Source organism: Nomascus leucogenys, chromosome 7b (genome assembly GCF_006542625.1).
Source record: "Nomascus leucogenys isolate Asia chromosome 7b, Asia_NLE_v1, whole genome shotgun sequence".
Lineage (NCBI taxonomy): Eukaryota > Metazoa > Chordata > Mammalia > Primates > Hylobatidae > Nomascus > Nomascus leucogenys.
The window spans coordinates 33,939,474-33,952,038 of record NC_044387.1 but is presented as its reverse complement, the minus strand read 5'-3'; the positions used below and the strand labels follow the sequence as shown (position 1 = coordinate 33,952,038).

Sequence of the window (12,565 nt, the reverse complement as noted above, 5' to 3'; positions counted from 1 at the left end):
TTCAAAATCATAAACCAGCTATATAAACAAAAAATTTTGTTTCAGCTCCACTGTAATCTTGTTAACAATATGGCTTATGTTAACTAAATATGTTTTTAAAAAAGAAAAGTTTACTCAAAAGAGTAAATCATCTAACAAATAGACTGCAAGATTAATAGAAGCATGACATGTAGGGGAAAATATGCACCTAAAGTAAATCTCTCTAAGGAACAAACTAGATAGACTTAATAAATGAAATCAAAGGCATAAATATTGGGCCTGCTCAAAGTTAAGTGAATGTGTCAAAAGGCAAGACTGAAAAGAACGTGGCTCTTAGCAATAAGTTTACCCATCTCTGCAGTATAAGTAAGATACCTTCACTTAAATGCCACCTAAAATTATTCTTTAGGTAGTTGATAGCAGTTGCTAAGAAAAAAAGTTTGTAGGGCCGGGTGTGGTGGCTCACGCCTGTAATCCCAGCACTTTGGAAGGCTGAGGCAGGCAGATCACCTGAGGTCAGGAGCTCGAGACCAGCCTGGACAACATGGTGAAACCGCTTCTCTACTAAAAATACAAAAATTAGCCAGGCATGATGGCGGGTGCCTGTAATCCCAGCTCATCGGGAGGCTGAGGTGGGAGAATTGCTGGAACTTGGGAGGCGCGAGGTTGCAGTGAGCTGAGATCGTGCCATTGCACTCCAGCCTGGGCAACAGAGGGAGACTCCGTCTCAAAACAAACAAAAAAACAAAAAAACATTCATAGCAGTTGCTAAGAAAAAAAGGTAAAAATGCCGGTTTAACAACTGGTACTATACAGTCACTGTCTAGAGACTCATTAGCATACTACCTTTCTAAACCACACATGAGAAACTGCAAAATGCCTATTTCAAACTCTCACAATACTTTATTATATGACAAAATTTAGCCTTTTTTCAAACTTATCTAATGAACAGCTGCTCTAGCTGTTGGAATACTTTTTCCAGACATGAAATCTGCCCCTAATATTCTGATTTCATTATTTCTACAGATGCCAAATACTAGCCCATTTACGCCAGTCTTCATCAGGGAAGAGTATGTCATATAGTATAGAAGAGGGGAAAAACTATGTGGGGCAAGAGAATGATAGCAAAATGATAGAAGACTAAATACTAGTGAAGTAATAGGGAAATCTAAAGTAATTTTGGCTGTCTCAGATTTGTAAGTTTAAATCTATTTTCCTGTAGGAATAAAGTTATAAATTACAGTAGATTACTAGGTGAAAAGAAAGGATTTTTCAACCAAGTGCTGATAAAATCAGAGTTTTGTAAACTCCATAGTTTTCTAAAACATCCGTTATAAAGTGGAAAACATTTAAATATCCATAAATATTTGAATTTGTTCAACAGAGATAAAAATGGATAAAGGTTATAAAAAAGAGGTCTCAGAAAACATGGTAGTTCTTTCATTTGGTAACAAAGCATTGATTGTGGTACCTTTCTTCCGTGGCTCTCTTTGGTTGACATGTAATGCATTGTTTTAGATTATTTCCTGAGTAGAAACAAGTGCCTCATCTGTCACTTTAAATGGATTCATTAATTACTATTGCTATTTCTACTTAATGTAATTATGTCTTTTATTTGAGAAGATTGAAGTCCACAGTTCATAAAACCTATGTTTTAGTGTTGTATATGTTTATAGAAATAAGTATTTATGAAAAATTGTAGTTTCTGTGATGCAAAAGTTCAAATACCAATATGATAGTTAAATAAAGCATCATACTTTAAACATTTACTGCATATATTTTGGTATAAAATTATGGCTATATTAGGGTAAAGGTGCACTTTTACTCTTTAAGTGGTACTTTACTGTTCTTAGCATAACAATCTTTGAATTTTTTCAGTATATAACCGGAATCTAGAAATTAAAGTTGTTTTTAGAATGCTAAATTAAAATATAACAGAAACATCAATTTTTTTCTTTTTTTGGCCAGTGTTTTATATTTATTTTATTAATATGCTTCTCTGTATCATAGAATTCTATTTTAAAATAAATTGAATTACTTTAGGTGTGTAAAAATGTTTGAGTAAAAACTTTGAAGTTCTTAAATGTTGACTAAAAATTTTTTTGTAATTGGTGTCTTTAGATCCAAAGGCAGAAACCAGGTTATACATCACAGTCAATGACTTTGAATTTCATGTCTATAATCGTTCGGATCTTTATGGACGCCTTCAAGAGTTGTTTGGTTTGGAGCCAACAATAATTCCACCTAAGAAAGATGATGATAAAACACGGGAAAATGGAAGAACAAGAACCCAATCGAAAATTGAAAGGTTCAGTATCATACTTGAATTTTATTAATCTCTAGCATTTAAACATTTATTTGCCTTTATTAGAATATCATTGAGGCTATGCACCTAAACAGAGCCTAATGTTTCTTTGCAAATTAGCTGAAACTTTTAGTAACATAAATAATTATATAATTATTTTAGAAATTGAGATAATACAGAATATGTAATCTAAAAAAGTCCTGTTCTATTTCCCTGCGCACAAATCCTACTTTTCTCTGTATTAATAACTACTGTTATCAATTTAGTTTTTATCCTTTTGAATGTGTGTACATAAATGTATACATACATATTTAAGGTGCTTATAAAGTACATGATTTTGTTCTGTGTGTTTCTAAACATATATGTTTAGAATATGTGCCTCATATAGTGTGTATTGTTCTGTAATTTGCTTTTTATGTAGCAGTTTGTCTGTAATATTGTTCCATATCTGTATATGTAGGTCTGCTTTTAAAAATACATATCTGTGTATGTAGGTCTACCTACAAAATTATTCTAGAACAGGATCAGCAAACTTAGACCTATACTATAGCACAAGTCTAGCCCACTGCCTGTTTTGTATATAGAGTTTTATTGGGACATAGCCACACCTATTTATTTATATATTATCTATCTGTTTAGTGAATTGCTGTGAAATTTTGATTTCTTAACATTTGTGTACTTTGTATATGGCCAGTTTTCTTACTCTTGGCTTATCATTTTCATTTCATTAAGGGAAAATTTATTTGGCACAAGGCATTTGGGTGAGGGAAGGAAGAGGAGCAACTGGATTGTTTTCAGAAGTGCTTAAAACAGTAGACAAACATCAAAGTGACTTGTACCTTAATCATTTATGTTTAATAATATCTTTGGCTGTCTTATAAAATGTCGTATAGTAACATAATGTGCAAAATGGTAGATGTAATGACAGCATATCATCCCTTATAGTTTTGTCATTAAAGCTTGTTATTCTAAAAACGTAGTTTTGTTATAATAGCTTATCCATCTAAAAGTTGATATGATAGAGTGCTCCAGTAGACAGCTGTAGGAATATTAGTATTCCTTCAGATGATCATTGTTCTGTTTACTGAAGTAGTCATTAGATGTATTTGGAAAGGTAAACTGATACTGTGAGGTATGGTATTGTGAGGAAGTGAACTATGTCCTCAGGTATTTAAGTTTTTCTTATTCATGTCAGTTTTATTTGTTCTTGTTAGAGTTAAAGTAAAAACAGAATCCGAAGACCCCACATCTTCATGGAGATCACTTATTCCAGTCATAAAGGTCAATGTGAGCACAGTAAGTAAATTCTGCTACAATTACTGTTTCATGGGGTAATAAAGTAGAACTTTAATTTTTGCAAATATGATTTTAATGTAACAAAATTAAATAATTTTGTGGAGTTTTTTTAGTTCCCATTTCTGTAAAGTGTGAGTGAAATAATTATTTTAAAATACTGTTTTCTCATAAATTTGTGTTTAAATTTCTTTAAGTACTTAAATTTTCTTTTAAGTACTGGTTTAAATTGACCAGTGGAATAATTTAAATAGCACATAGTCCTAAAGTGGAATCATTAAGCTGTTGTTTGAAAATGTTTATTATTAGTTTAGCTAAAGAAAGAAATATGGCAAGAATAGCATGATATAATGTCTCTTATCTATTTTTTTGTTTGTTTTTTTTCTTTTAGGGACGTTTGGCCTTTGGAAATCACTACCAGCCGCAAACTCTGTGCATCAACTTTGATGATGCTTTCTTGACTTATACTACAAAACCACCTTCAAGTCATCTTGACCAATTCATGCATATTGTGAAAGGAAAGCTTGAAAATGTTCGAGTCATGCTTGTTCCTAGTCCAAGATATGTTGGTCTTCAAAATGATGAGTAAGAAAATCTTATAAAAACAATAAAAAACTTCTTATAGGTAATATAGATACAGCTAGAAACTTTAACATCCTTTTAATTTTTTTTTGCTACAAGTTGTACAAAAATTAGGTATATTTCTCTATTAAAGCAATTAACAATGTAGTCCTTCTTTATAGGATAAATGGATATGCTATCCAATGATAAACTCTAATTTTAAATATTTTTCTGCATGATTATAACTATAATTTTTTTATCTTTTTCTCTTTCTAATTGTATTTTGGAAACTTACTTTGTGCAATTAGTTCCTGTTTGTATGTTAGGAGATACACATTACAGGTAGGTTTTTGTTTCTAGAAGATGTGACTAAAGAGTAAATTGAACAGATTCATTACAGTGGAATACCACTTTGAGTTATTGAAAGTTGAAAATTGAATCGAAGTTAATCTTGGAAAATTTGGTGAAGTTAAGATGGTATAGTTTTGAGACCCACTTGACATTTCTTTAAGTTGCAAACTGTCAGTTTTCCATCTAGCTTTCCAGTTTTTTTTTTTTTCTTTCAGTGAAGTAGCTGCTTGTATTTATAAAACTCATTATAGGAATGAGTTACACTAGACTCAGTGTGGTGGGATGCTGAGTGGGAGATGGGCTCTTGTGATTTTTATGTTTTTTCTCAATTTTTATGTGTGTAAAGGATACTCTGGTTGAATTTATGTAATTTAAGTGTTCATATGGAGAGTTTTCAGTACAGTGTCTCAGCTTTTATCTTTGTGTGTAGGCACTTTGTGAGGTTCTATGTGAAACATGATTATTCCTTTTTAGTTGTAACTCTTGGCTGGCCTGGTATTCGATTTTCCAGGATTTGGCTAGAATGATAGAAAGAGGGTTTTTCCTTTTTGAGTATCACGGTGACTGTGGGTCTACCTGGCCTCACTCTTCAAGATCATGGACTTGGTTAAGAATCTTCTGGAATGTGGATTGTGCACACAAATGTGTATGAGTAAAGGTATAATACTGAATAAACCAGGATCTTTTTGAAAAATTATAGAGAGTAAGATGAAAAAGTATCTTGCTATTAATAATTTGTATAAAAAGATTTAAAATTGTATTTTTCACTTGTTAAAACTAAGTGTGGCGATTACATGATGATATTAAACATTAACCTTTGTGATTTAATACATATTTAGAAAAAAATTGCAAGTTTTTGCATTTAATATCATCTAATGATTGAGAAGTTAGTTTTGATGTGCAAGAAGATATTGTGATGTATGTATGACAAAGAGAAAAGTTGTTTAATCAAAGCAAGCAAAGATTAATGGTTTCTGGGAAATTACTGATGGTAGAAAAACGTTCATTCCAGAGTTAGAGTTCACGATGTTTGCTCTAGATTTATTTCAAGTTGATTTAATATTCATGGAAATAGGTAATAATAAGAAGATAAAAATGACAACATTTTTTCTTATTTAATGTTTTTGAATGATTATAGTTTAATATACAGATAGATAAAATGATATTATTTAGTTATTAATATAAAATGGTCAAATTTTAATTTCGTTGTAAATGCAGAATATGATCATTTTATTCCAGCGATCATCATTCCATTGTATTTAAACTTTGTTTTAAATCGATTTCTCATTCAAAACTGAAAACGAAAAATATAAAACTAAAGTTTTTCTTTTTAAAACCAAATTTTTTTTTCTTCTTGAAGTAATTTGCTGATAAATTTTTAGTATCATTTTATTATTGAGTCTAACATAGAATAAAACATGGAACAATTTCTTAGGATGATTGTTCATTGGAAAGATGTTTTTCTTTCTTTTCAGGATGCTACTTGTTATGTGCTTGTTAGTTTTTTTTCCTTTTCTTTTCACCTATTGCCAGCATTAACTAGGATACTGAACATTTAATATTCTGGAGATTTGTTTAGTTTGCTTTCCCCTCCACCTTCTTATAGACCACCGAGATTAATGGGAGAAGGTTTTGTGGTGATGCAGTCAAATGATGTTGACATCTACTACTACATGGATGAGCCAGGTATTGTTGTTGTTGTTGTTGCTGTTTTTTTTAAAGTGACAGAGTCTCACTCTGTCACACAGGCTGGAATGCAGTGGCGTAATCATAGTCCACTATACCCTTGACCTTCCAGGCTCAAGCAATCCTCCTACCTCAGCCTCCTGAGTTGCTAAGATGACAGGAATATGCCACTATGCCTGACAAATTTTTAAAGTTTTTGTAGAGATGGTATTTCGCTATATTGCCAAGGCTGATCTCAAATTCCTGGCCTCAAGTGATCCTCCTGCCTCGTTCTCCCAAAGTGCTGGGATTGTAGTCATGAGCCCATGGTGCCTGGCCTGTTTTTTTTTTTAAAGTATGTTTCATAGCTACAATTCTATTTCTTCTATGAAATGCTGATATCCAGTAATATTTTAAATCTTCTTGCTTAGCCACCAGGAAATAGTAAATGTAGATAAGAGTGAAAATATCTGAAAAATATCTGTGTCATTTCTCAAAACTTGAATATTAGTTTAGTATTATAGATTAAAAGACAACATTATTTTTTTCAAATTCAGTTTTCATAGATAAACCTCAAAAATTGAGAATGCAGATGATCATGAGTGAAAACCTTTAAAGAATGTAGTGATAGTTAAGGTAGTTCATCTTAGCTTAGAAGCTTAGTATATTAGATTTGAGACTTAAAGTTTGAGGATTGAAATCCATCTAACTAAAATTCTTGACAGGTGGCTTCCATTTTCTAAAAGTATCTAAACATTGGGTTTTAAGCTCTTTTTTCATACTTCTGCTCTTTTCATACCTTTCAGAGTATAAAAGTATTTAAGGTCAAAGTATTTTGAAAGTAAAACTAAGATGTTATTTGCCTTTTCACCATGTTGACATTTGTGCTAATGGTGCAGAGCAATGGTGGGTAAAACTGTTGTTGCTTTAACATGAATCAAGGAAGTGGTTCCTCATTATACTAGTAGTCATTGTATTTTTCAACTGCCACACATTTACAGTAAAACAAAATGTCAAAGTCACATAAAAATTTCCCTGATTAAGCAATAGAAATTATTTATTTTGTCAAATGTTGACCTTTGATTAAAGTGTTTTTAATATTTGGTGTGAGAAAATGGGAAGTACACATAAAGCGCTTGTGCTGCATACCAAAATATTCTGGTGTCTTGAGGAAAAGCACTTGTATGATTAAGTTGCAAGCTGCACTAATTGTGTTTTTTTTTCATGGAGTGCCGGTTTTATTTGAAAGAGTAATTAGAGACAAACTGTAATTTGAGCTTTCTTGTGAAAATTAGAACTTTGGAAAATTTGAGTCTGCTGTTATGAGCTTGACAGCATCCCAATAGTTAATATCTTTTATGATGAGACCACCAATGATATAGCAAGTGTGATGTTTTTAAATGTTTAATAATGGAATTGGTCAATATTTGGAAAAGATCTGCATTACTCAGTGAACCCGTATTTCCCAATGCATGATGTTATAAAAGTCATGCATAGATAAATGTATTCAAAGTGCAAGATAGACCAGTAGATTTTAACATAACAGGGTATGAAAAGTTTAGTGATATGGCTTCAGATTCCACATTGCAATTAACCTTTAAGAAATTTCCATTTGTTGAATTTTGGGGTAGTATCAAAGAAGAGTATTAAAAATTATCTGAAAAAGCTATTAAAATACTCCTCCCTTTTCTATCTACATATCTTTAAGAGGCCAGATCTTTTCCAAATCCTTCAGTAACAAATTGAATGCCGAAACAGCTATGAGAATCCACCTGTTTTCTATTAAGCTAGACATTAGAGATTTGCCAAAAAACCTCTAATACTTCTCACTAAATTATTTTGTTGTAGAAAATATAGTTATTCTTCATTAAAAGTGAGATTAAAATTTCATTTAATTTTATATTTATATTACATGTTATATTTAATTACATTAAATATTTTATGTCAACGTGAGTTTATTTAAAAAATTTTTTTTAATTGCTGAATTTTAATTTTGAACATAGTAATTCTTGATAGACATAATACAATATGAGAACAACCTCTTTTAGGTTCTCAATAAATTTTAAGAGTGTAAAGGTTTCCTGAGACCAAAAAATGTTGGAACTGCTGATCTAAGGAAACTTTTTAATGGCCATTTTAAATAACTGCCTTTGTATTGTGTGTTCTGGAATATAGGACTTGTTCCAGAAGAAACAGAAGAAAATATTGAAGGAGAAATGAGCAGTGAGGATTGCAAATTACAAGACTTGCCTCCATGTTGGGGACTGGATATAGTTTGTGGTAAAGGAACAGATTTTAATTATGGACCATGGGCCGATAGGCAGAGGTACTTGAGTATGTTATATTTCTAATAAGTATTTTAGATGTATTCAGATGTATATAATTTTAAATAAAAACTAGCTTAAAATTTTTATAAACTATTTTATTATGGCAGAGGAAGATATCACTAAACATTTTGATCCAAATAATAACTTGCTTGTGGCTTCTCCACAAGCAAGTTCATTCCAAAGGTGGTGCTGATTGATTAGAAAGATGGTGAATGAGGAGCGTATTTGTTGGTTCTGTTGTTTTTTCTTTTGGATTTAATCAACAACGATTTCTTTATTGATCCCCTACTATATGCCAGATATTGTTGGGACTATGGGAATTCAGAAATAAAAGACATATATCTTCCAGTTTTAGTGGGGAAGAAAGAACCAAAAGACTAATATTAGGTGCTATAATAAAGGTAAGTAAAGGGTCTTGATGAAGAACTTAGAAAAGTACTCTACTAGTTTGCTAGGACTGCCTTAACAAAGCATCACAGATAATGTGGCTTAAGCAACAGAAATGTATTTTCTCACAATTCTAGAGTCTAAGAGTCCTCCAACAAGATGGTGGCATGATTGGTTCCTTCTGAGTGCTATGAGAGAAGGATGTGTTCTAGGCCTCTCTCCTTGGCTTGTAGATGGCTGTTGTTTTCCAGTGTCTTCATGTGGTCTTTCCCTTGTGTACCTCTGTGTCCAGATCATACTGTCCAGTCATATTGGATTAGGACAGCATACCCTAATGACTTCATTTTAACTTAATTACCTACCCTTCTGAAGACCCCATCTCCAAATATAGTCACGTTCTGAGGTACTGGGGGTTAGGACTTCAGCATATGAATTTTAGGGGTTAGGACTTCAACATATGAATTTTTAGGTTACTTGGTATTCAGTGTATAGTATATAATTCATATTAAAGTTTAGGGGAGAGAAGAAGGCTGTTTGGGTGAGGTAACATGTAAATTAAGTTTTGAAAGATAATTGAGAGTTAGCCAGGGAAAGAAGAGGAGGGTGAATCATTGAGGCAAGAGAAGAGTTTTATAAATGCATGAGGATAATGCAGAATTGTCCTATAGTTATAGTCTATAGTGGTTAAGAGGTATAGATTTTATAATGTCATTTTATTTTAAAGTATTTTTAATTTTTAATATATTATGAACATTTTTTTACTTCTTGAAGAATTTTAAACAAAGAAGGGGACATTTACCATTAATTATGAGGGAGCATCTAAGTTTTTATCTACAAAATTAGACATTGAATTAGTTTAGTTTTTCTATTCATGAACTAGCTTTTTTGAATAGAGAAATACAAGCCAAGTCATTCACTTGAGCAGATATTACGGGGCCATTGATAGATTAGTGAAAGAGTGCTGATACTAACTTGATATATTGACTTTTTAAATGCTTTTTTAAAAAGTGCCATCTAGCTAGCATTATTAGAATTATTATGTATTTTGTCAAGTAGTATATTCTAAGAAGGCTGTTTGGTTGAGGTATAATATACCAAACAGTGTATTCTATTAATCTTGTTATCTGTAGTATATAGGAATACCTGCCTCATTAAGTAGCTAACTAACAATTATATGGTAAATGAATAAGCTCGTTATTTGAAAATTCTTGCATTATGCTAAAACAATACTTCATTAAGTTCTGCATTAGGTCATTTGTTAAACTTGAAAGTAAGCAGAGCATAAAATTTCAGGTTAGAAAGAAAATACTTTTCACATTATTGAATTTAAGTTTTCCTCTTATGGTAAAATTTTTCCTATAAGTCATGCTATATTTGACATATAGCATATAGTTGAAAATGAGAGATTTTACATTTCATTAAGTAATAGAGCTACATCTATTTAAACTATATTCAGAAATCTCAAGAAAGGTTTATTTTGTTAGGTTGGCAGAACAGTTATGTATTGTTTGCGAAGAAAAAATGAAAATAATTCTTTAACATAGGGCCATGAAGTAATTTTTGCATTTTTTAGCACTTAAAGTGTGATTCTTCTTAAACTGTATTTAATTTCATTATGTATTTTTCATAAGTTTTAGGGTATATTTACACAAAAACCCAAACTAAAATGCAATAGAGAAATGACACTGAAGATAGAAATTTGCTTTAACCGCTCCTTTCAGTAGATTTTTCCACTGCCAGGAGAGAAGAGCAATGCATTTCTAACCTGGACTTTAAAAAAAACACTCAGGTTTATTTAAAAAAGAAAATAAAAAAGAAATGTATTTTTCACATGTATTACATTCACTAATGTGAGCAATATTTGTCTCCTCAATTACATGTTCAAAAGGTCTTATGTAGCCATTTCCTCTTCTCCTTCCCTGTATTGAGTTTCTGCACAAATATGAACTGTAATCAGTAATGAATAGCAAGGACAGTTTTCTTAGCAGCCATCTATTAACATAAGACATACAGGAAGAAATCTCAGCTGTTTTGCTATTGGATAATTCACTCAGCATTGTGAGGAGTTACTGACTTTTGAAATAGCATGGTTTTAGCCTATAGATTTTATAATCATAACATGATTTTAGTTTCTAGATTTTGATGTCAGTTCTACTACCTTTACATGATTGTCTGAATATTTAAAATATTATTCAGTTTTTACTTCATGTTTTCTTTTTATGAATTTTCATGACAGAGTTGAAATACAAACTGTTTTACAATGAAACTTAATCTTCAGATGATGATTATAATAATACAAATCTTCCTAACATTGTCTGGCATTTTTTTATTGCTTTCAACTAAAGTACTTTCATTAGTATTTTCCGACTTGATCCTTATAACTCAGTGAGATTCATAGGACAGATGTAATGAACTCATTAAACTTGTGCAAAAATGGAGACGCAGAGAGGTTCAGTGATTTGGGCAAGATAGTGAAGCTACAGCATGAAGTGCTGAGGTTCAAACCAGCCCTTCAGGTCTACTGCCCTTCTCATTATGTCTTCCTATCTACCCACCTTGTAGTCAGTGATTATCTAATGGATTCTCTATCCTTAATGTTCTTAATTTTCTATATTTATGTGTCTTAAAACATTTGCAGAACTTTATTTTCCTTTCATATATTTTAATTTAACGATAGCAAGTTAAAGTCGGTGAGACTTAGTGTGCAGATTTTGTCTGGTTCATCTAATTTTTCCCAGTCTTATTTATTCTAGGTAGCATTTTCTGTCACTGTCGACTCAACCCTTCCTGTTTTAAAGCCATAGACTGGCACGTTCTTTGAATGTATGAGTAACATTATGCAATACTAATGTTAGCTCATGTAGAAGACTGAATTGAAAATTTCTTGGGCTCTTTCATTTTTGTCAAATGATAAGGGGAGGCAAAAACATTAGTACTTTAGCCTCCAAATACCTATTTACCTTTTAGAAATCTATTGCTCTTTAGCCTTTTAATGATATAATATTGATTTAAATTGATTATGAAACTAATAGAAGTAGCCACTTCTTCCATGTGCTATGCACTGCTAAGTGTTTTCCATGTATCTTACCATTTAAACCTCTGAACCTTTGTATGAGACAAGGTATATTATTCCTGTGTTACAGAAGAGGAAGCAGCTCAAATTTTCTGGGGAAGATTGAGTAACTTGTCCAGGTTGGAATGATGATTTTAATTAAGCTATCCTCTGTCAGTTCTTTGTTTGCCATTTGGGCAATTTATATACTTGTAGAGAGTCTTTAGTTTGTGGTAGTACTCTTGAATAGTGCAAATTTTCTCTTATGCCTCATTTGATAATAGTATATCTATTGAGTAATCAAGGCTCATTGATCTCTGGAAGTGTTAAATATTGCAGAAAACAGTCTAATTGTCAAATGTGATAGCAATGATAATAAAAAATTAGAATATTGATTATGTTCCTTTATCAGAAGTAATTTTGTTTGAATAACATGTCATTATTCTTTCTACCTCCTTAATGTAGAGATTGTTTATGGAAGTTTTTCTTTCCACCTGACTATCAAGTTCTGAAAGTTTCTGAAATTGCACAGCCTGGGAGACCAAGACAGATCCTTGCTTTTGAATTACGAATGAATATTATTGCGGATGCTACAATTGATTTGCTGTTTACCAAAAATAGGGTAATTATTATAATAATATAGTA

At 31.6% G+C, this 12,565-nt stretch overlaps 1 protein-coding gene across 6 annotated transcripts in view; it reads left to right on the top strand.

The window, feature by feature from the left end:
• KIAA1109 (KIAA1109 ortholog) overlaps nt 1-12,565 on the top strand; it is a 219,349-nt gene that overhangs the window by 34,650 nt on the left and 172,134 nt on the right. For all 6 annotated transcript variants that reach the window (XM_030815739.1, XM_030815740.1, XM_030815741.1 and 3 more), the window contains exons 7-12: nt 2,101-2,287; nt 3,499-3,580; nt 3,969-4,162; nt 6,096-6,175; nt 8,330-8,480; nt 12,386-12,542. In XM_030815739.1, the coding sequence (XP_030671599.1) occupies nt 2,101-2,287; nt 3,499-3,580; nt 3,969-4,162; nt 6,096-6,175; nt 8,330-8,480; nt 12,386-12,542 (851 nt within the window). The remainder of the gene's footprint in view (nt 1-2,100; nt 2,288-3,498; nt 3,581-3,968; nt 4,163-6,095; nt 6,176-8,329; nt 8,481-12,385; nt 12,543-12,565) is intronic.